General features: G+C 29.4%; 1 protein-coding gene across 3 annotated transcripts in view; it reads left to right on the top strand.

Moving 5' to 3' along the window:
• The window catches only part of Smr (nuclear receptor corepressor smrter), a 336,086-nt gene that overhangs the window by 191,412 nt on the left and 121,606 nt on the right, over nt 1–23,068 (top strand). For all 3 annotated transcript variants that reach the window (XM_075363021.1, XM_075363020.1, XM_075363022.1), the window contains 4 exons: nt 5,773–5,902; nt 8,039–8,215; nt 9,398–9,698; nt 22,415–22,790. In XM_075363021.1, the coding sequence (XP_075219136.1) occupies nt 5,773–5,902; nt 8,039–8,215; nt 9,398–9,698; nt 22,415–22,790 (984 nt within the window). The remainder of the gene's footprint in view (nt 1–5,772; nt 5,903–8,038; nt 8,216–9,397; nt 9,699–22,414; nt 22,791–23,068) is intronic.

Here is a 23,068-nt window from a genome sequence, read left to right as displayed (position 1 = left end):
GTGCATTGGTTTGTTATATATGCTCACATTTTTATTGTGATTAAAGCGCTACCATCTACTGGAAAAATTGAACTAACTACAGTATAATAAATTTTATTGTGTACTATAAACAGTATGTTGTTTACATTAACATTTATTATACTTATTATTTTTTTATATTTTGTTAAAAAAAACTATTGTAGACATGTTTTTTTGAAATTTTATAAAAACAAATAAGTATAGAAACACCATGCTTCTTGATACAAATGATGCATGTATGTATATATATATATATATATATATATATATATATATATAATATGTAAATGTATTAATCCTTTTACTTCATTATATTTCTGTCACTATGGCAACAAAAATATAATTAAGTAAAGGTCCTAATCTTTTTTTCTTTAATGAATATCTGTAAAATACATATTTTATATTCTTATAAATACTTACATATTCTTATAAATTCTCACAAACATTAGGTTACTAATGTGTTGAGTCCAGGGGGCTCAGCCTTCTGGGTAGACAGTTGGATGAATGAAGCGAGTCCTGACTGACTAATAAGTAACTAAATCTTGTGATTATTGTCTCATATATGATAAGATATGGAATTTTTTTATAATAATAAATGGGCATATTACTAGTCACTTCATCCTAAGTACAGTCAGTTGTGAAATTAGCTTGCATTTAATCTTACTTTCCCTAAAACCTTATAAACAAAGATGTTTATAATTGTAAGACAAGAAGTAAAAATGGCATTCATTTTGAAAAGTATTGCTCGCACTCATAAAGGTCAATTTCATATAGGAGCTGACCTTCAGCAAAAACCTAATTTTTTCCCACCGTAAATGACTGCAATAATGAAAAGAAATCAAAAGGATTATAAAAAAAAAGTTTTTACTTTATATGTTCAATAGCCGGGTTCTTTTATTTATAGAAAATCCTATCTTCTAATTATATATTAACATTTTTGTTTCAATTTTTTTCTGTGTCTAGTCCATGGGATCTGTAGTCACTTCATCCCCTAAATATGCAGTGAAACGTAACAGTAACTTTACAATTGACACTGAATTTAAGGCTGTGAAGAAGTTACCTTATGTAGGAGTTAAATAAATTCTTCCTAATTATGAGAAATTTTATGGTATTTTTAATTTCTTCTTATTCATTCATATTATTCTTCTATTTCATTTACTATTATTACGTCAATCTCTAAAAGATTTTGAAAGTAAAAAATAAATACTTTTAGTGTCTGCTAATAAATAAAAAGAAGATTTTTTTTCCCATTTAGCTATTTTGTACTTTACTTTAAATCAGATGAAATAATTATTCTAGCATTAATATATTATAAATAATACATGAGTTACAATCACAGTAAACTAAAGTACTATTCATGATTTTTAATGATTTTCTAATTTTATGCGTATAAAATTAGGAACACATATACATATTACTGCCAGAATGTACCATAGAGACACAAAAATTAATTATTAATTTCTAAAATTGATACGTCTTCTATTTTTGAAAAGATTGCTTATTTTTAATTACAAACCTATACATTCCAACAGCAAAAGCACTGGTCAGTCGATGTTCCGTTTTCCTTCACTTGTCATCCATGTTTATTACTGGAATATTTTTGTTATTTAATATGTTTAACTTCTGGTAGCTACAGTCCAATATCCAGTTGCCACTAATGAGAGGTAAGTTTTTGTAGTGTGTGAAAAATGCCAAACCTGATAGGGATTTGAATCGAGAACCTTCTGGATGAAAGGCAGAAACACTATAACTTCACTTTGGATGTTATATCGCTTACCATTATGGTGGCTGAATGGCCCAAATTATCTTTAATTAATTTCATTCATTAATGATAGATACCATAAACATTACTCTAATGTAATACAGATTTTTCACCATATCCAGTTTCATTATAACTTCTATTTCCTCAGCATCCTTATTACAATAACTAGAACTTAATATCAGGTTTTTTTATTGAATTTACGATCATATATTGAAAGTCGCTTTGTCAGTTTCTTTTTGTGATGCTGAGGCTAAGAAAATTTTATTTGATTATTGTGTTAGTAAATTTTTATATTTATACATATATGGTAGTAGCTTTTCACATTGTTTTTTACCCTCTTGGTACAAGGTAGTGTATTAGTGTATCTGTGCTAGTATGTTATTTTGTGATCATATGTGTGTTTATGCTATATGTTAAAGAAAGTTTCTGCTAAGTGCTGAAATTAGGAAGTTCATCAGTTTCTGCGTAATATTTGTTTTTAAATGTGACGTAATATTGTTTTATAATACTGTTGATTGAGTTTAAATTAGTTGAAAGCTGTAAATAAAACCTCAGACAAAAACATATCAAAATTTGAAATTAGTGAATAGAGTAGAATATTGCCTTTATAAAACTATAGTTTAACAAGACTAGACATAAAAATTTATTTAATTTTGTAATTGAGAGGTATACAAAGGGTGAAGTTGAAGAGGAAAACTTTGTTTAGGGTTTGAAAAACCAATCTTCCCCGTTGATATTAATGATTAGACCTTGATTGATATTGATTATATAAGTTTTCAGTCGCAAGATTGAATTTTAATTCATACAAATTTAGTTTTAATTATTCTGTTGAATTTTATAATTAACTAGGTTAATGAAATATTTTCTTGTATTTAAGCTGTAATGTCATGAAAAAATTTTTTAGTTTAAATCCTGGTGTGTTAAAAATATATTCAGAGATCGAGTTCTAGGCCTAAAGTAACAAAAGAAAACTTAATTGGATCAAATAAAAATACTATTAAATTCATATAGCTTTAATTCAGTTATTAATACTGTAATTCGTGGTCTAATATTTATGTTGTGACATTGTAGAATTATTGTATCAGAATTTGTAGAATTTTGTTTGTGACAAATTGAGATCATTAATAATTCACAAAAATGCTTGCTAAAACAGTGCCTTTGTAATAATTCTTTTTCTGGGGATCGAAAGACAAAATAGGATATTAAATAAGTATTTAGCTATTATTAGAAAGAAACATCAAATAAAAAGAAATGATTTCGTATGCTATGTAACGGTTATATAGACAGTGTAGATTATTCGATTTTTACACAGGTGTGGTACAAAAACACTTGTGTCCTGTCTTACCTGCTCGGTCTTGTCAATTCTTATTTTAGTATAGTTTTGTTATTTTCAGAATGGTAGAATTTGAACACAAATTCTCGAACTCTCGCTCTGTTAAAATAATTATAAGCACTACATATTCACCTTAGTATGAGAAAGCTCGGCAGAGACCTTCAGTACTGGATTTAGATAAACCCGATTGTTTATCTGTTAAAAATAAAACATCTATTTCTTTGAACAACTATGAAAAAGTAATTATAAAAAAGTAAAAAAAATAAAATAAAAATGAGTACAATAGTTGATTTTTTTATATTTGAATTTTATATAAAAACTATTTTTTTAAATTAGCTATCTGACCAATTAATTAAAAGAGATTCTCCATATATTATATACAAAATTATATGAAACTTAAAACTTCAGTTCTAGACTTACTTTAAAATATTCTTAAATTATGTACACCTTTAAATCAGTGTGACTGCTGATATTAAGCTAAATCCTCAGCTATTATTGTTATATCATTCATTCTTGTTATATGTCATTCTTATACTGGAAGTTGTGGAATAAATACATTGACTTTTCCTTTTTCCGTGCAGTAAAGTAGCTATTTTCTGTATTTCTATTATAATTACTCTGAATACATTGTTTTAATAAAAACAGTTGAGAGTTTTTTTACAGGTAATTCTGTACATTTTTGTGAAGTCTATTGGCATCAAGAGTTATCGTAGAAGTTAAGATTTGAATAATTTTTTATATTTGTGAATTTAAAACTTTCCGCTGATTTGCTGCAAGGTTATATTTCTGTTTTTGTTTCGTTTTAAAAGAAAAAAACACTTTTTTTTGTTAATTGCATTTTTTAAAGTTGTTTACACATGCTCACAACACATACATTTATTTCGCTTAGAAAGAAAGTTGACTATGAAACTATGCCGGTCGGACTGGAACCATCAAACGTAAGTTTCTTTAAGTGTACCGTCTGATTTCAATTATTACCGTTTGAAAATATTTTGTTGTTTTTAGTTACTGTAATAGAATGTGTAGAAAATTATTAATTTTAAATTATTTATACTGTAATAAAATGTGTTATTGTCATATAATGATACTTTTGAAAATAGTCGTCAGTTGAAGGTCACGCCCCTTCTTCACTTCGCCAACCTCACCGATTGGAGTTATTTCCTTGCCTTATAGTTTATTGGTTATAAATAACTTCATAATTTTTGCTGTTACGAAGTTCCTTTACTTTTTACAGATAAATTAAGTTAATTTCAACCACTAATGTTTTACAAACAGATCTGATAAATAACCTATACATTTAAATTATTTACTACACTCTGAAAATCTTCGTGGTAGTAGCATCTCGGTTTTTCATTTGGAGATCCTGGGTTCGAATCCAGTCAACTGTGGCATTTTTCATATGCTAAACAGTTTGCATTTTCATAATCCATACCACAAGCTTTGAGCTATAACATGATTGCCATGTTGTAATCGGTATTAGTAGATTAAATTATGTTGTCATTGTTGTTTTGGCTATTTTATTCTACTACAACTATTTTTTATTTTAATTCTCAAAAACAGATATTTGCAGTACGATAATGTTATTTTTCACTTATTGTTACTACTATGATTTCAGCGCATATAAATATCTATTTTCAAAAAATTACTTTTGCCTGTAATTTAAAATCAATTCGTGATTTGTGCTTTTCGCTGTTTAAGAAACAGTATTTAAGAAAAGTCTGTAAATGGTGCAGACATTTGGCATCAACCTAAAAAATATATGTTTAAATATTTTTGTCACCCTTTGTAAAAGCAAAGTGTGTAGGTTTTGGGTATAAAACACAGCTTTTAGATATGAAAACATTAAGTTTTTTAGAAGGAGATTTACTACTTTTAACCTTTAACCTGCATGGTAAAAACTGAATATTCTGTATATCATTCTATGTTACATTTACTCTATACCTAGGAGGTTTCATTTTTACCTAGTTTCATTTTTTACCCAGTTTTATACCTAGGTTTCATTTTTCTGATAAGAAAGAAATGAATCAGTCATATAGAATGAAATATTTTGTAATAACTTCTTAAAACTATCATTCAAGGTTATCTCTGTTCCATTCTTATTCTGATCTTGTTCCAGCTATTGTTGGAATATGTTTGAAAGTGATGGAAAATTTCAGGGAAAGAATGATGATATGCCAGCAGAGAACCTTGGAGGAAATTCGTCATCATATTCCACTTGTAATTGGAATAGAATACATGAGCTATGAGTGTATGTAAGAATATTATTGATTTTCAAATAAATCCTTTGTTTGGTTAAAGTTTTAAAACCGGTTACTTGTGGCTTACTGTTTATTTTTTTCTCGTTCATTATTTTTTGTGTTCATTTAGGTTTGGTATTTTGTTTTTGTATTTATACAGCTTTCATTTGTTGAAACAGTTAATTATATCTATATTGAAATTCAATGTGAAATTTCTTCATCTAAAAATTTTCTAATGTCTACAGCCGTTACCTTTTAAGATGTATATTATGTGTTTATTGGAAACTTTTTTGTTAAAATAGCAAAATCTTTATAATTATATTATACATTTTTAAATAAAAATCAAAATCTGAAGTTTTAACTGAATTGAATATACTTTCATTAATAAAATTACAATTTAATAATTTCTTAAAATTTTTCAGACACAATACTTTCAAATTGAAATTGTTAGAACATCTGAGAAAGAAACATGCTGAGAGAGAAACAAGAGAAAAATATATGACTGAGACTTATTCTCGTCTTGTGCAACAGTGGCTTAGAAAAGTAGAAAAAGTAAGTTAAAGTTGTATTATATTTTAAGATGCCAAAAAATTTTAGTGGATAAAATATAAAGTGTGATCAATAAGTAACGAGAATTTTGAAATTTTGCGTGTTGTATTAGTCTGATTCTCGGGATTTTTTCATTGTTGTATTGGTAAACATTTCTGAAAAGTATTTGTAAATTTTTAGCCATACTGGATGTTTAGTCTTGTCAGCTGTCAAAAGGATAATAGATAATAGGTGTATTGTTACAATCAGTGATTGAAACATACAACAGGAAAATTTGTTACAAAATTGTTGAATTTCGAACAAAAACAGCGGTGAATGGTTGCTCAGGAGTTGCTAAATGAAGTCAACAACGATGCTGAACTACTCAAATGTGTCATAACAGATGATGAAACATGGGTTTATGGACATGATGTCGAAACTTAAGGCTCAGTCGTCTCAGTGGAGGCATTCTGGATCACCAAGACTGAAAAAAGCTCGACAGGTACGGTTGAATGTGAAGGTTATGCTCACTGTGTTCTTCGATTTTAACGATATAGTGCATCATGATTTCTTGCCATAAGGTCAAATGATCAATAAGGAGTATTACCTACAAGTTCAATGCTGTTTGCATGACGCAATCTGAAAAAAAAACATCTGGATTTGTGGCAAAACAATTCGTGGCTAATGAATTGGTTCATTTGCTCATTTCCATTTAACATTTTTGAGGCCTTTCGCAATAGGGGTTACCTAATATAATATGCTAAATTTCATTTCTTAATTTTTAAAGATTGAAAAGTTATTTATGGGTTCCCTTGCTTTATTAACACTGTATTTGTATGTGCGTGTGTGCATGCGTGCGCACAATATATATATATATATAAATAATCGAAAGACTTTTATATATCTTACCTTCTATTCAAAATTATGGAGGCTGTTTCTTTCCATTTCTTGTTAATTTGTAGTATTTTCCTCGTCTGTTTCAATTATATGGTACTTTATTGCTTAACAGTTTCTGTTAATTTTTCTGCTCCGATGTTGATAAAAGAATAGCATAGAGTGTAAACTTGTACTTGAGGTTTAATGATATCAAAATATTACCTGACAAATAATCAGTCTGTATGTATATATATCAAGCCATGCAAGCACCCTTTTTAATTACTGCACTTACACTAGTTATTATTTATACAAATTTTGAAACTGCTTGTATATGCTTTTCTTTCTCTACCCACTTTTATTGTTTATGTCAGTCCTTACACATCTAAATCCATCTGATTAAATAGATTTATTATTAATTCTAACATAAAATGTACAGTGGAATATAGTGAGTGGTTTTTGTAATTATTATTAATTGTATTTATTTGTGTTTTTTGATTTTCCTGCAAACACTGCATTTTTGTTAATTACCAACAGTTAATTAGCTGTGCAGTATGTACTTGATTATGTTTAATTCTTGAGTTTATTTGAAGTTAGATTAATTGCTGCTCTAGTGGGTTGTAGTGCTACAATGTTAAAATGATTGATGGTAATAAAAATTAGTTGTCAGGTAATAATCTGTAGGAAGACAAAGGTTAGGTTTAGTTGTGGGTCCTTAGTAAGTAAACCTTTACGACTTGATGGTTTTGCAGTACACTAATGTCTCATGGTTAGCATCCAGGAAACACAACAAAAACCATGTGTAATAAACCGATTTGCATAGATGATTATTTATGCTTCAACAGGGATAATATTTACAGAGCATGGACCATGTTAATATACAATACCAATTTCTTTTTCTAATACAAGTACAAGTGAGTGTTGTTTATAGGTAAGACTGAATTTTAAATACAAGCGATTATTATTTTTATCAGTATTTATTGTAACTTAAAATTTCTGAAGTTAATTTCATTTAGATCATAGATTTTTTACAAGTAATGGATTAAGTTTTAAGAAAATATATTTAAAATTGTTCCTTATGCAGATCGGTGTAATCTTGATTTGGAAAATAGATGTTTTATTCAGCTTGGTTCTTGCAGGGAGATTTAAGAATAAATCTACTTAAAATTTTGATCTAACAGAAAAACTAATCTTTCTAATTTATTACGGTATTATAATGTGTCATCTATTATAATTTGTTTAAAACTTATCTTAACGTTTTATTAATTTGATATCTCTTTGGTTTAGGTTGAGAACTCACAAAAATGGAAAGCCAAAGAAGCAAAAAATCGAGAGTTCTTTGAAAAAGTTTTTCCAGAGCTTCGGAAGCAGAGAGAAGATAGAGAACGGTTTAACAGAGTAGGAGCAAGAATAAAAAGTGAGGCTGATCTTGAAGAAATCATGGATGGGCTACAGGAGCAGGAGGTACATATTTTTCTATTCATTTTTTAATCATTAGCTATGAACAGTGATTTCGTTTTTCCTTAATTTTTTCTAGTCTTGGTCCCTCTTCAGGTTTAACTTGACAGTACAGTTTCCTTCTCCTTTGTTCATCATTATGCATGATGATGCTGAGTACTGTTATGACACGGCGTAATTCATTGCTCAATTCAGTTTTGATCTGGCCTCCTACCAGGCCTTCTAAGCTGTCACATCATCTATAAGAGTGATTTTAATAAACAAATTCTGCCATGGAACTCACATAGCTGCTGTATACTTAAATCTTATTATAGCTACCTCTTACTGAATCGGCATTGCTTATTTTATTCTCTCAGGATATAGCTGCTAACACATAACGATATCCTAATTTATTCTGTCATTGGAGATTATCCTTGTGTACAGGTTCCAACCATTCCTATTTATTGACTTTTTTTATTTTGTGTACTTTTCTGATCCACAAAAAATAATTATCGTACACTAAACCAGGACTGTTTTATTTATTAGTTCTTGTAAAATGTTAAATCAATAGTTTCGGTAATTTATTATTTTATTGAATATACTGTGTAATATGTGAGGACATGATACCATCAGTTCTTTATCGTAGTATTGAGTTGTAGTGTAAGTTGTTTTCTTTGAAAACAAAAACAAATTTTGAGGGGCAGTAAAGATATGTTAACTCCACTCTACCTTATTATGGAGCGAACAAATTAACATTATAATAATTTTTCATATTATTTTTCATCTTTTTTTCTCCATCATTTTCCCTATTACTCATCTCAGAATATGTATTTATTAATATATACCTGTTTACTCTTTCCTTATGAAAATCTTGAATACTGTTAAGATAGTGAGACTTAATGTTGTTAATGTTGAGACGATGTAAGAAAGTTTAAAATGATAGTAAAACAATTATTTCATACACTCTAGAGATTTTCTAATTTCAAATGATTTTTACAAATCATATATTTTATAATATTTATATTCATGAATGATCGAAACCAGTTGAATACCAGAATGATATGCTTGCTTCTTTGTAAACTTTGTTTTTGTTGGTAAGTATTTACTCGTTACTAATATTAATTTAGTTTTTAATAATATAAATTTACTTGTTACTAATTGTGAATTTATTTTAGTTTATCTGTTATTTAATGGGCTTCTTTGTTTTAGATGGAAGATAAGAAAATGCACTCGTATGCTGTGATTCCGCCAATGTTATTAGATTCAAACCAACGAAAAATCTCATACATTAATAATAACGGGCGGATTGAAGATTTCGCCACGGAATATACGGACCGTCAGAATACAAATGTCTGGTCAAAAAATGAAACGGATATCTTCAAGGAAAAGTTTTTACAACATCCTAAAAATTTTGGTGTTATTGCATCATATTTGGACAAGAAGAGTGTCTGTGATTGTGTACAATATTATTATCTAAGCAAGCATGAAGAGAACTACAAAAGATTGTTGCGTAAGTAAAAATTAAAGATGTAAAGTGAAGTAGTAAGGTTATTGTCTTCCTTGTAAATAAATTTAAGTATTTGTTTTTTAATACTACGTGCTTTATGTTAGATATTATTTTTATTGGCTGGTTGCTTAATGTCTATATTTAATAAGTGATAAGTATATTTAATAAGTGTCTATATTTACCAAGTACAAATATGTTGATTTATGGTAAGTAGTTTTATTGAAATTGATGCTACAAAATTATCACAGTTGATGGTCAGTGAATTTTTTTTCTTTTTGTGGCATGGGACTAGTGTTTGGGCTACTTAGCATGAGTATATTTGTTATTAAATTAATCTTTATATTGCAGTAAGTAAGTAGGATTACTGTACTGTAAGTAATTAGGATTTTACTTTTCAGGATTTTTTCAATAAAATTTTCTATGTAGAAAAAAATTTGATTCAGAATTCAGTAAATTTTGACTTTGAAAAGTGTGCACTATGTTTTATAAGAATTATTTTTACATTACCAAGGTTTTTTTTGGATGAATTTAGTGTGAAAAGGTATTATATTCTTGAGACTTCTTCTGAATTACATCAGGATAAATTTTATATTGGTTAATAGAAAAAGTTTCTTAATATACTGGATTTAATAGAAGGCAGAAATCTTCTACACCATTGTTGAGATAAATGTTGTAAGACAAGTTGGTAGGGGAAATAAGAAAATGGGCATATTTAAAATCTTAAATCCCAATGTATTGTAATATGGAAGCATTAAGTTGCACAGAAGGTGTGAATGAGCTTTACTATTAAAATGTAGCGTTGCTGAAAGGCCATTTTAGAGAACAATAAGTATATTATTTATAGACCTGATAATCACTTATTTTTAGTAAATTAAAGGGCTTGTTATAAGGTAATCATTATACTGAGAAAAACAAGAATTTAGCTTTCCATCACATTATTTACTCCTGATTTAAACCTCTTTGTTTATTTTAAACAGGAAATGAACCTATACTCATTGTATGACCACATAATATGTTTTACAGCAAAGATTCAGAATTATTTATTTTTCACTGATAAGCATTGCGTTTTTCTGATGTTTAGTGTTTCCAGGTCTTAATGTTTGTAGAGTATACCAAAGATAAATGCAAAAATCATCTAAAATTTGCAGACATCATGTACAAGTTTTTTTTGAGCTAACATTATATGATATGGTTTTTATTATGTTGTTATTACTGTGATCAGTTAATGCATTCAAAACATTTATGTTAATTATGCAGCACTCAAATTTATTCTAACTATGGAATTTTTTTAAATTTTGCGGTTCATCTCCTTTTTTACTTTGATTTTTATTATTTTGAAGTAGCACACAGCAATTTAAAAAGAACTTCTCAATCTTCAAAATTGGATAAAATTTTATTAAGATACTTACAATATCAGTTGAGATATCATTTTGTAATTGAACAAATCATGTTTTATGAAAAATAAGCATTTGGTTTGATGTAACTGCCATTGGTTATAACAGCGTACATCCCACTTGAAATTGATTTCCCGCCAAACTTTATTAGCTTAATTATATGTAGTGTCACTTTTGCAGCTGTGCTGGTATTCAACTTTTAAGTTCAGTTAGATTGGCGGGTAAGCAGAATTGAGTTTTAATGAAATCCAATAAAAAGTATTGTATGGCTTTTATGTGGTGAGTAAGTCAGCCATGAAATTGGTCTTAAAAAAACCATTCCATTGATAAGGGAGATAGTTAACAATGAGAAGATCTCTGACGTCTGTTCAGTAGTGTGGTGTACACTGTCATGTTGGTGAAAGTGAAAGTGTCCCTTATGTTTATTTATATTCATGTAACTGTTGAAGAATAAAATTTTCAAGCACATCCAAACATTCCATAAAAATTATGATCTTTTTGACAAAAAAGAACAGTCGTCTGACACTAACTTTACCACGATTGTAAACATATTTCATGCCGAATAGAACAGATGGTCTCAATTAAGTTCTGGTGCCAAGAGTAATTTGTAGGCCTATTGGGATAATTGATACTAAATCTAGCATAAAAATGACTGGTGTTGTTTCATGAAACCAAAAAAAAGTCTCTACCTTTAAAATAACCATTTTGATTGCATAATGCCAGGTCTTGAGATGAAGAAAATGATAATGTGGTACCAATTGAACAAGCTTGATTGTTTTACAAAAAAATGATGCTTCAGATAGATTTGTAAAATCATAATAAATGCATACATGTTTACAAAGTTGTAAACCCCTTCTGAACTTCTGAATCATTCTGTATTTTGATGCTGTATTATGATCAAATAATTGTGAATTTGTGACCATATTGCATCATTATTCATATTGTGAATTTACCATTTTTTCTTTTTCCTTCTTAATCTTTTTATTGATATTAATTTTTTTTTTACAGAATCTCTTTCTCATTGCATGGTGTGTAATGGTTTTTTTTTTATCAAAGAGTACAGCATTTTGTAGCATTTTTTCTTTTTTCTTTTTCCTTCTTAATCTTTTTATTAATATTAATTTTTTTTTTACAGAATCTCTTTCTCATTGCATGGTGTGTAATGGTTTTTTTTTATCAAAGAGTACAGCATTTTGTAGCATTTTTTGAAAATAGTATAGAATTCATATCTGTTAGATTTTCATTAAAACACAAAATTTATGAATTTTTGGGTACAGTGTGCAATCTTTGCATCTTTTGGATGATAGCTAGCTGCCCTTTCAATTTAATATGTAAATTTCATTGTTAAGTTATATTGATTTTTTAACTACCAAATTCTCATAATTAAAATTAAAGTAACAGATAAATTCACAAAGGCTTCTTGAAATAAAAACTAATAAATTTGAGAAGTTGCTCTCATTTTTAAAAAGATACATTTTTTAAAGTATCTTTGGGATCGTTCAGAAATTTTTTTTTTTTTAGGGTATGAGATTATCTATGAATTGGTAATGTTTATATAGTTGTTTGGAGAGATTTGTGTGACACATACCTCCCCCCTTTTCGTTATTTTTTTTTTTTGTCTTCAGTCATTTGACTGGTTTGATGCAGCTCTCCAAGATTCCTTATCTAGTGCTAGTCGTTTCATTTCGGTATACCCCCTACATCCTACATCACTAACAATTTGTTTTACATATTCCAAATGTTGCCTGCCCGCACAATTTTTTCCTTCTACCTGTCCATCCAATATTAAAGTGACTATTCCAGGATGCCTTAATATGTGACCTATAAGTATGTCTCTTCTTTTAACTATATTTTGCCAAATGCTTCCTTCATCAATTTGCCGCAACACCTCTTCATTTGTCACTTTATCCACCCGTATGATTTTTAACATTCTCCTGTAGCACCACATTTCAAAAGCTCCTAATCTTTTCTTCTCAGGTACTCCGATCATCCAAGTTTCACCTCCATATAAAGCTACACTCCAAACATATACTTTTAAAAATATTTTCCTGACGTTTAAATTAATTTTTGATGTAAACAAATTATATTTCTGACTGAAGGCTCGTTTCACCTGTGCTATTCGGCATTTTATATCGCTCCTGCTTCGTCCATCTTTAGTAATTCTACTTCCCAAATAACAAAATTCTTCTACCTCCATAATCTTTTCTCTTCCTATTTTTACATTGAGTGATCCATTTTTGTTATTTCTACTACATTTCATTACTTTTGTTTTGTTCTTGTTTATTTTCTTGTGTAGAACTTCATCCATGCCGTTCATTGTTTCTTCTAAATCTTTTTTACTCTCAGCTAGAATTACTATATTCAGCAAATTGTAGCATCTTTATCTTTTCACCTCTTGCTGTTACTCCGGATCTAAATTATTCTTTAACATCATTAACTGCTAGTTCTATGTAAAGATTAAAAAGTATACATGATTTTTCATTATACACGATGAATATTTTTTAAAAAGGCCAATTTTTTTGTTGTTTTCCCTGATGCTTTACAAAAGATTGCCATCATATCACAATTAGAAGCCAAAGATTACCCTCAATTGGAAATAAACTTCAATGGCAGTTTGGTTAATTAAATAATGTAGTAGTTATTATTGCTTTATACTATTATTAAAATAATATTAGATTTTTACTACACAAGACGTAACTGAAAATAATTTTTGTTTTGATGACTGCGGCAGATGTATTTCAAAAGTACCTCTGCAGTATGTATTTCAAAAGTTTGTACTCTGTTCCCAATTCAAATTAATTTAAGAATTGATTATTTCATTATTTTAACGTGATTTCTTGTAAGAGATTATTATTTTCAATTTCTTATTTCAATTCATTAAATTCTGAAAAAATTCATGTTTAAATTTCTCAACAAAAAGGTGAGAAAAAATGTTCTTTAAAGTTAATTGAAGACTAAGATATTTCACTTAAAAAAAGGAATTTTCTTAGAAAAATCCCTATTTTTAATAAATGAAATCATAAAAATTTTTAAAATAGAAGTAAAAATGTGACATTTGTGTAAGTTAATATTTACATTTATTTTTTATTTTATATAATTAAAAAAATGGTTATTTTTATAATTATGGAACTGTTTTTATAGATCTTTCTGGTGTTATGAAGCTTTTTGGTCTGTGGGAAAGTTGTATAATAGCTGTGTGAAATCTGAAGCACATTCCTGTTTATTTAGAACATGAATACATTTTTTTTGTTTTTTGAAAGTTTAATATTTTCTATTAAAAATATAGTATTAAATAATTATAGTATTTTGTTATGATCAATGCATTTGATGTCATGGTTCTTTGAAAGAAATCCACCAAGACATGTGCCATAAAGTAGTATGATGACATTATGAGAAGAGGGATGTTCAAATAAACATAACTGAAGTTAATGTAGGGTCAGGGGTCTATAATTTATAAAATAATGTTATGCAGTTTGTGAATGTTTTTTTTTTGTATTTTTTATCTGTGTTGCATGGTAAAGAATGTTGGTGGTGATGGATGGTGGTGTTTACAGTTACTCTAGAATTATAATGTAATTAGATGTGTTTTGTCTGAATTTTTTTTATGAAATGGATAAAGGATTTTTTTAATTCAACACTTAACAGGTAAGAGAGGCAGGTAAGTAAAATATTTTGCATGTATTTATGTAAATTTTGTGAATGTTTGCAGTGTTAATCTTTTCTATAGTAGTACTAGTTTTATTTGCAGAACTGAAGAAAAAGCAAAGGCAACAAATAAATAAACGGAAAAAACGAATGAATAAAACTGAAAATAATGACAAAATTAATCTTCAAGTTTCAAAAAATAAAAGGATAGTAACAAAGTCACAAAAAATCTGCGATCTGTTAAAAATCTCTTCATGTGAGTGGAAAACGTTTTTGCATAATGGAAGTAATAATTATTTTAGATAAAGTCATTTATCATTATTACATTTATAATAATTATTATTCTCATTGTCCTTATGACTGCAGCGATTTCTGCTTACTCGAATCATATCGGTCATGTTACACTATTCTCAGTAAATTTAAATCGCAAAGTTTATTGAATTTTATTTCTTTTATTGAAAGAGCTGAATTTGACTTAAGATATTTGTGCTTAAGACATCATTAGAAATCTTTAAAAACATTAGTAAAGTGATTCTGATTTAATTATTGAATGCTGCAATAGCAAAATATTTTAAATATATGGAATTAAATTTTAATATGTGTAATACGGGTTTGTTTTGATCCAGTGATCAAAATCAGTAATAAAATATTCCTATTTATATTATATTGAATAATGACTTAAGAAGCTCATCAAAAGATGTGTCAGGAATACATTAAAACGTAGTTGAAAATATTCACTTGCAAAAAAAGTCATTTTACCTCTAATTATGATGTGACTGATTTTTAATTTTTTCTCCTTTATTAAAAGCAGACACTGAATTTGAGTATTATAATTATGTAACTAAGTGTTAAAGAAAAACAGTATGTAAAGTGCATACTGTTTTACATTATTTTATTAAGAACCTGTTTAAATTCTAAGAAATATGTCTTACATTTTCAGAAAACAACTGGAGAACCAGTTTTTTAATCAATTTCTGAACTACCTAACTTCAATCCAATAATTCTGTAAAATATGTAGTTAACACTCCCTAATATATTGAAATATGGATTTTTTTGTCTTTTATCTTCAAGTTTCAGATTATTTCAGTAATATTTTGGCAGTATTACGCCTTTTTTTTTCTTTTTTTTAAATTGTGTTACCCTATTGAGATGATTTTTTTTATAACAGTATTAAAATGGTTTTTTATCAGAAATAAAAACATGTCACCATTTATTAATTGAGGTTATGTTGAAAAGAAAGAATGGGATTAGTAAAAAAAACAAAATTTTCACTTACTACTCAATTCATTATGACAACATAGTCTACTAGAGTACAAAATGTAGTCACTTCTCAGTATAAATAATAAGTTCTTTTTTTTTTCTAGTGAACATATTTTTTTGTATGATTTTATTGCAATGCATATAAAATATTAATTCCTTTCTATTTTAATATTAAGTTAATAATGAATATCAAAATATTCATTATTTTTGAATGTAATTGTGTAAAACATATATTATTTTAATATATAATTCATATTATTAGAGGAAAGATAAAATAAAAACTTGTTTTAACATGCCGCTGTATATTTTACATAACTGTTTTGTAGACGTTATCCAAAACTCTGCACCTGTAAAAACCATATTTCCTTGTGTTTGTCTGAAAATGTAAACAACATATTTCTTCTTTAATGAGCTCTTAACAAGTAATCTGAAACAGTTTAATTTAGTGATACGAGGGTAAGTCAATTATTATCCGCAATGTATTTATAAATTTTATTGCAATACAAATTGGAAACTTATTGTACATCATTTTTCAACATAGTCCCCTTGCATTTCAATGCACTTGGTCCATTGTTGCACAAGCTTCCTGATGCCCTCATAAAAGAAGGTTTTCGGTTGAGCTGTGAGCCAGGAATGCACGGTTTCTTTTACTGTTTCGTCCGAGGTAAATTGACGGCCCTTAATGCCTCTTTGAGTGGACCAAACAAGTGGTAGTCAGAAGAGGCAAGATCAGGACTATATGGAGGATGAGCAAGTACTTCAAAGTTGAGTTTTGGAGCGTTTCAGCAGTGTGGGCAGCAGTATGTGACGGGCATTGTTGTGCAACAACACAATACCTTTTGACAGCAGTCCTCGGCGTTTGCTTCGAATTGCAGGCTTCAGCTTGGCAGCAAGCATCTCACTATAACACGCACTGTTTATTGTCATGCCCCTTTCCTCATAATGTTCTATTATTGGGCCTTGTGAGTCCCAAAAAACTGTAAGCATCAGTTTTCCTGCGGATGGTTGGGTCTTGAACCTTTTTTTTGCCGGGCGAATTTAGATGTTTCCTTTCCATACTCTCTGGCTCTTAATGATGGATCCATGTTTCATCACCAGTGATGATTCTGTCTAAGAAGGTGTCCCGTTCGTTACCATAGCAATCCAAATGTTTTTGGCAGATGTCCAAGTGCATTTGTTTATGCGACTGTGTGAGTTGTTTTGGGACCCATCTTGCACAGACTATGAAACCCAAGTCCCATACTGTACCGAAAGTCTTCGATGAATTTCGGCCCCCTGATACACCATCCGACCACAAAAAACGTATCGCTGAACATTGCTCGTTTTTGGTGCAAACAGAAAGCGGAGCAGCCATGGTTAACGGCAGGGCAGCAATAATGGAACTAACCTAGCAGCATCAAACCTGCACAGACATAACAACAATTAAACCACGCATGCATCATCTACACAACACGACAGTACTACCAACATAAACAAAAATATAACTAAATCGTGGATAATAATTGGCTTACCCTCATATATATGTATTTCATATATTTTTTATAACATTTAGTTATAAAATTATAACAGCAAAACTCTAGTCCTCCTTTCAATAACCAGACTGTAATAAACTTTTTCTTTTTTTTGTCTTTAGACAAATGAATAAATAAGTCAACAGTTAAAAATTTTAAATCAAGATAATTTTTAAAATTTGTTTGAAATTCAAAAAGAGATAAGAAATTCGAATTATTAATGTTTAGATGAACCAAGTTTACTATATTATGTCCCTTGTGTTTTGTCTTTATTGAGACCGATTGTTTGTTGTGATATGCTACTACTTATGGAACAGTACTAATTTTTGAGGTGAATTTTTGTATTATTTTGTAAAGGCTTGAGTCATTTCTATATTGCACTACTGTTGTTTTCTTTTTCTTCTGCCTACCTTGTTATTGTAAACTAATTGATTGATGAAGATGGATTATAATTTTTTTTTTGTTCATGAATTCGACTGTTTGTGTCCAATAGAAAATGAGATTATTGATTTATAAAAATGGATTCTTATGGATTTTGAAAATAATAAAATTGAAGCTTAATTTTATATATGATTTCTTCAGTTTGTTGCATCTGATGGTCATGGAATCTATGTACATGTAATTTTTATAATTGTTGTTTAAATCCTTTTTCTTCCTTGGTGTTGTAATTGCATGTCTCATACACTTAACAGTATTTTAGAAGCCTGATATTATTCTAACAAAATCTAAATTATGTTTAAATTCCACTTTGTTAATATATGTATGTACAGTTTTAGTAAGTATGATGTGGTTTATCAGTTTTTTTTAATATAGCTCACATTCTTTAAATGTTTGTTATTTGGTGATTAATTTATTATGACTAAACTGTGCTTTTAAAATAATGCTTTTATGCTGCATGTTTTGGCTGTTTTCACTTAAATGGGTAACTGTCTGTAATGCATAGGGGGATACCAAATACCTTAACACATGGTATTAATATGCCTTTTGCATGGTAAACTACAGTGCGTTGGAAAGTTGCTGTGCACAAATTATGGAAGTGTAATGATGAAACTTTCTTAATTATTACTTTGTTTTCTTATTTCATTATTTTATAGAAATGGGTATTACAATAACTGGAATAGGTTATAAAAGGTGTTAAAAATGATCTCCAACATCAATACAACACTGCACATGTTTCATTTTGTTTTCAAACACTTTAACCAGCTGATGTACTGGATCATTTTCAGTTCAAAGGTGGTCAGGTTTGTTAAAGGTGTGGTCTGTTGTGATTCACTGCTTATTTTGCTCCCCTCCATAGAAAGTAATCTGGGGGAGTCAGATCGAGCAATTGTGCAAGCCACAAACCCCTTGAAATGATTCGTTCACTAGATATTTTTAAAAAAATCATTGACTTTTTAGCTCTGTGCGTTGTGGGGCCCCCTTGTTGGAACCAGCCGTGATTGATTTTCGCTTTTGCTAACTGACTAATGAAGTTCGTTAAAACAGCATAATAACGATCATTATTAACTGTATTTTCAAAAAAGACTGGATCTGCAATGCACATCCAGTCACACTGACCCAGGCTTCCATTTTCATTTTATGTAAAGATTGTTCGTGTAATTTATGGGGGTTAGTTGTCGACCACAGTCATGAATTTTGTGAACTAATATACCCTCCCATGTGAAACCACGTTTCATCTGAAAAAACATAATGTCGAGGATACCTATGGAATTTTGGTCAGTAAAATGTTTAAAACATTGACAATAATTAGTCTTTTGGCATGATGTGTAGATTTCAGTTCTTGAATACACATTACTTTGTAGGGGAAAAGTTTCAGCTCAGCTTTATATGCAATAGCAAGTTCGATATGTTGCTGTTGTGCCAACTTAAGTATTGACTTTGATGGACTTTTGGCGATAGCACCTGAAATATCAAGCAGCTTCTTCATTTAGTTTAGGTGGTCTTCCACTTTGATTAGCATCTTCAGTAGACTCTGTTGCCCAAAATGTTTTGATAAGAGTTTGAACTGCATTGCGGTGAGGAACAGGAGTATTTGGAAACTTTTTGGAAACTAAATCAGTATACTGTCACCTTCACAAAAGATGTGTTCAACATGAAAAATATGTTCTGTACTGAAAAAACCATTACATTTCTCACAATTATTGATTCTGTTAAACGAAACAATATGTAACAAAGCACATTCAATCACAACTCAACAACTGACATCTTGGTTTATTACTGAGCAACGCCCATTGAACCCAGAGAACAACCAACCTAACACCGAAAGAACAGAATGTACTACATAATTCTGTAGCATACAGCACAGCAACTTTCTGAATGAAGGCAGTATGTGTACTGTATTTTTTTTGGATACTATCTTGTTCGTACTCACTCGATTCTCTTAAAAAATTATTTGATGAAATTATCATCATGCCCACTTCCACAGACTATATTTCTTTTCATGATATCTGAAGTGGTTTTTCATAAAAATGTGAGACACTCTTTCTGAACATATTAAAATGATACTGTTAATAAATTCCTGCTGTTACAGGTCAAGTAGGCATCCTCTGATCCTACACTGGTGACAAATTGTTATTGTTTTTCTTTGAGGTGATATGATTGTAATATTTCTCTTTTATTACTTATAGAGAAATATACCATGTAATGAAGCCATATTATTTAATAAGCTAACGTATAATATTGGATGTGGACATCAAAATATATGATTTAAATATTGTGTGCTTTGTAAAATAACCGTTTTGTTACTCTTTGTAAAAAAATTCCTTTTTTTTGTTTTATGAGTTATTCATTGTCGTTAGAATGTATCTTTATTTTACTGCTATTATTATTTGTAACAAATAACAGTATGGTGGGTGCTGTTCATTATACCAATATATTTTTGTACTTTCTTTTTTCATGTAATTTTGTTTCCATTATTTACACATGTATCAGTAAATTAAATTAATTTTTCAGGACAGTTAATTAGCTATAAGTGAAGGTAATTAATTTAGAAGATTAAAAAATTCATTTATGCTTATTTGACAGTTTAGTTTTTAGGAAAAGTCTATAGTGTACATAAAAGATAAAAGAACTCATTTATTATTTTTTTTAAAGGAAATTATTTTTCTTAAATTTTTTTTTTTTAGTAATAAAAATTTGTTAGTTTCTATTTTTCTTGGATGCTATTTACATTAATATATTTTTTGTGAAAAGTATGGAAGGCAGAATTCATTTACTTTTCAAAGAGAAAGTTACTGGTACGCAAAAGGTATTCTGGAAGGTAATCCAAACTGAAGTAAAGGCACTCCATAAAGCTCTAGTTTATGCATGTCAGTTTATCAAACTAAATACAGTTTAAAAAAAGATATAATTAATTGACGGAAAATTTTGAAATTTATAAATAAATGTTCAAGTATGTTAATTTAAAAGGCTATATAAATACAGTACATTGAGTCATTATAATAGTAAATTTTGAAATTTCTGGGATTCAGAGAATGCCCGAGGAAGTTTTTTTTCCATTAATGATGAACTAATGTATGCTGTTTATAACCCATTTTAAAAATCGATTGATGTCAATAATTTCAAGGGGAAAAAATATTAAGTTAAGATAAAAAGCCATTTCTACCTTCACATACAGGGTTTGTCCTGAAAGTAACCAGATTGGCTCTGGTGGGTCACACAGGCATGGTGGGTGGGAAAAGTTATAGTGGGGGAATGTAGTGGTGTGTCTTAGTAACACATCACAATGTCCAAGTGCTGGCAAAACTTCAAAAACACATCATTTGCATCTCTCCCGAGCTCTCCAACACTTGGATCCTCTACCATGGCAATGTGTTGAGCCAGACTGTGTTGACAATGAGGGAGTTTCTGACCAACAAGAAATGGCCAGTGTTGCCACAGCCACCCTGCAGCCCCAGTCTTTCTCCCCATGACTTCTTTTCATTACCCTGGCTGAAAAGAGACATGAAAGGACACAGATTGAAGCCGTTCAATAGGCCATGATAAGGAATTTCCGCAACATATTGCAACAGGATTTGTGAAGGTGTACTGACAATCGAAACATCACTGGGAGTGCTGTGTGGCTGCACAAGGAGCCTATTTTGAAGATTTAAAAATATATTTGCTGATATCTCAATAAATTGAATTTGCCAGTATCAATCCAGTTACTTTCAGGACAAACCCTGTAGAATATATATTATTATTTTTTACAACTTTGTGTCTGGGCATTATTTTTTTAAATTATTGTTAATAATGAATTTTTAATTTCTTAATTTTATTAGTATTTATGCAGTTAATTTTTTTTTTTGTTGTGATAATAACTGAATTGCATATAATAAAAATGATAAAACTCAAATTTAGATTATTTAAAAACATGAAGGATTGTTGGTACAGTTTACTTAGGGATGTCATTTCATATTCTTATGATAAACAAATTAGATGTGTGTTAACAAACATGATGATTTATTGCAACATTATAAACCAAGTAAAGAAAATATTCTGCTTGCAGTTGGGCGGTGTTAAACAGCTTACAAATAAATATTATGATTTACTCTTCTAAGGATTTGCAAAGAAAACAACTGTACATTATAAAAAATTGTCAGTTCTGATGTTGACAATCCTTCATTTTAAGAGATAACGTTGTTAGAGCAGTCGGGAAAATGGGAGACTGATTTAAAAAAAATCGTTGATTTGGTTGAGTTCAGTTAAATTCTATTAATGGATTATGTCAAATTAACTTTTTGACTTTCTCAAACTTACTTTTCCTCTCTCTGAATTCCAGTTATGGTTACTTGAACCAGTACAATACTGTATTTTTTCTGGTTATATATGTTTTTAAAATATGTAAGTTTAAACAAGTTTTCATATTTCAGGTTTAAAATTATTTAATTATTAATTGATGTGTTTTAACTCATTGCTATCATTTTTCTAGGAAAATCAAGACAGCGAACACGTTCCAGCAGAAATCCTCATGGGAATAAAGTTGGAGCGGCTGCAGCAGCAGGTGCAGCTGGTGGTGCAGGAGGTACCGGCAGTACCGATCTGATGGATTCCATCCTTAACAGTGCAAGTGGTGTGACAACACGGCTCCAACGGGAACAGCTACAGAAGCAGGAACCCAGTCATGCGCCTCTTCCGCCTGCTTCCCCCTCAGACTGTGATATTAACGTCGCCAAGGAAACTGAACCTCTGGCCTTGCCACCCCCTCCAGTTTTGACACCTCCTCCACCGCAATCTGTTTGTGTGGAAATTGACGATTCTTTAGTAAAGTCGTCAATTACAAATAATAACAATAACAATATGCCAAGGTCAGTTCAGTTATTTAATCTTGATCGACATATGGTGTCTTGTTCTAGTAAATATTCTTTTTCTGAAATTCTTAAAGATTTCCTTTTTATATTTAAAAAAAATAGTATTTGTGTGGAATAGTAATTGTGTTTGTGCACACTATATCCTAAAGGCAGACACAGGAAAAGCTGGTTGGATAACATCAAAAAAGGATATTGAGATGAGAAGTGTGAATGTAGAATCAGGAATGAAAAAAGAAAAATTTTCAAGTATTTTTAAAAACACTTGCCTCTATGAT

The sequence above is a fragment of the Lycorma delicatula genome, chromosome 4 (genome assembly GCF_047948215.1).
Source record: "Lycorma delicatula isolate Av1 chromosome 4, ASM4794821v1, whole genome shotgun sequence".
NCBI lineage: Eukaryota > Metazoa > Arthropoda > Insecta > Hemiptera > Fulgoridae > Lycorma > Lycorma delicatula.
Note: the sequence above shows the minus strand (reverse complement) of the source record. Positions and strands in the feature narration are given on the sequence as shown.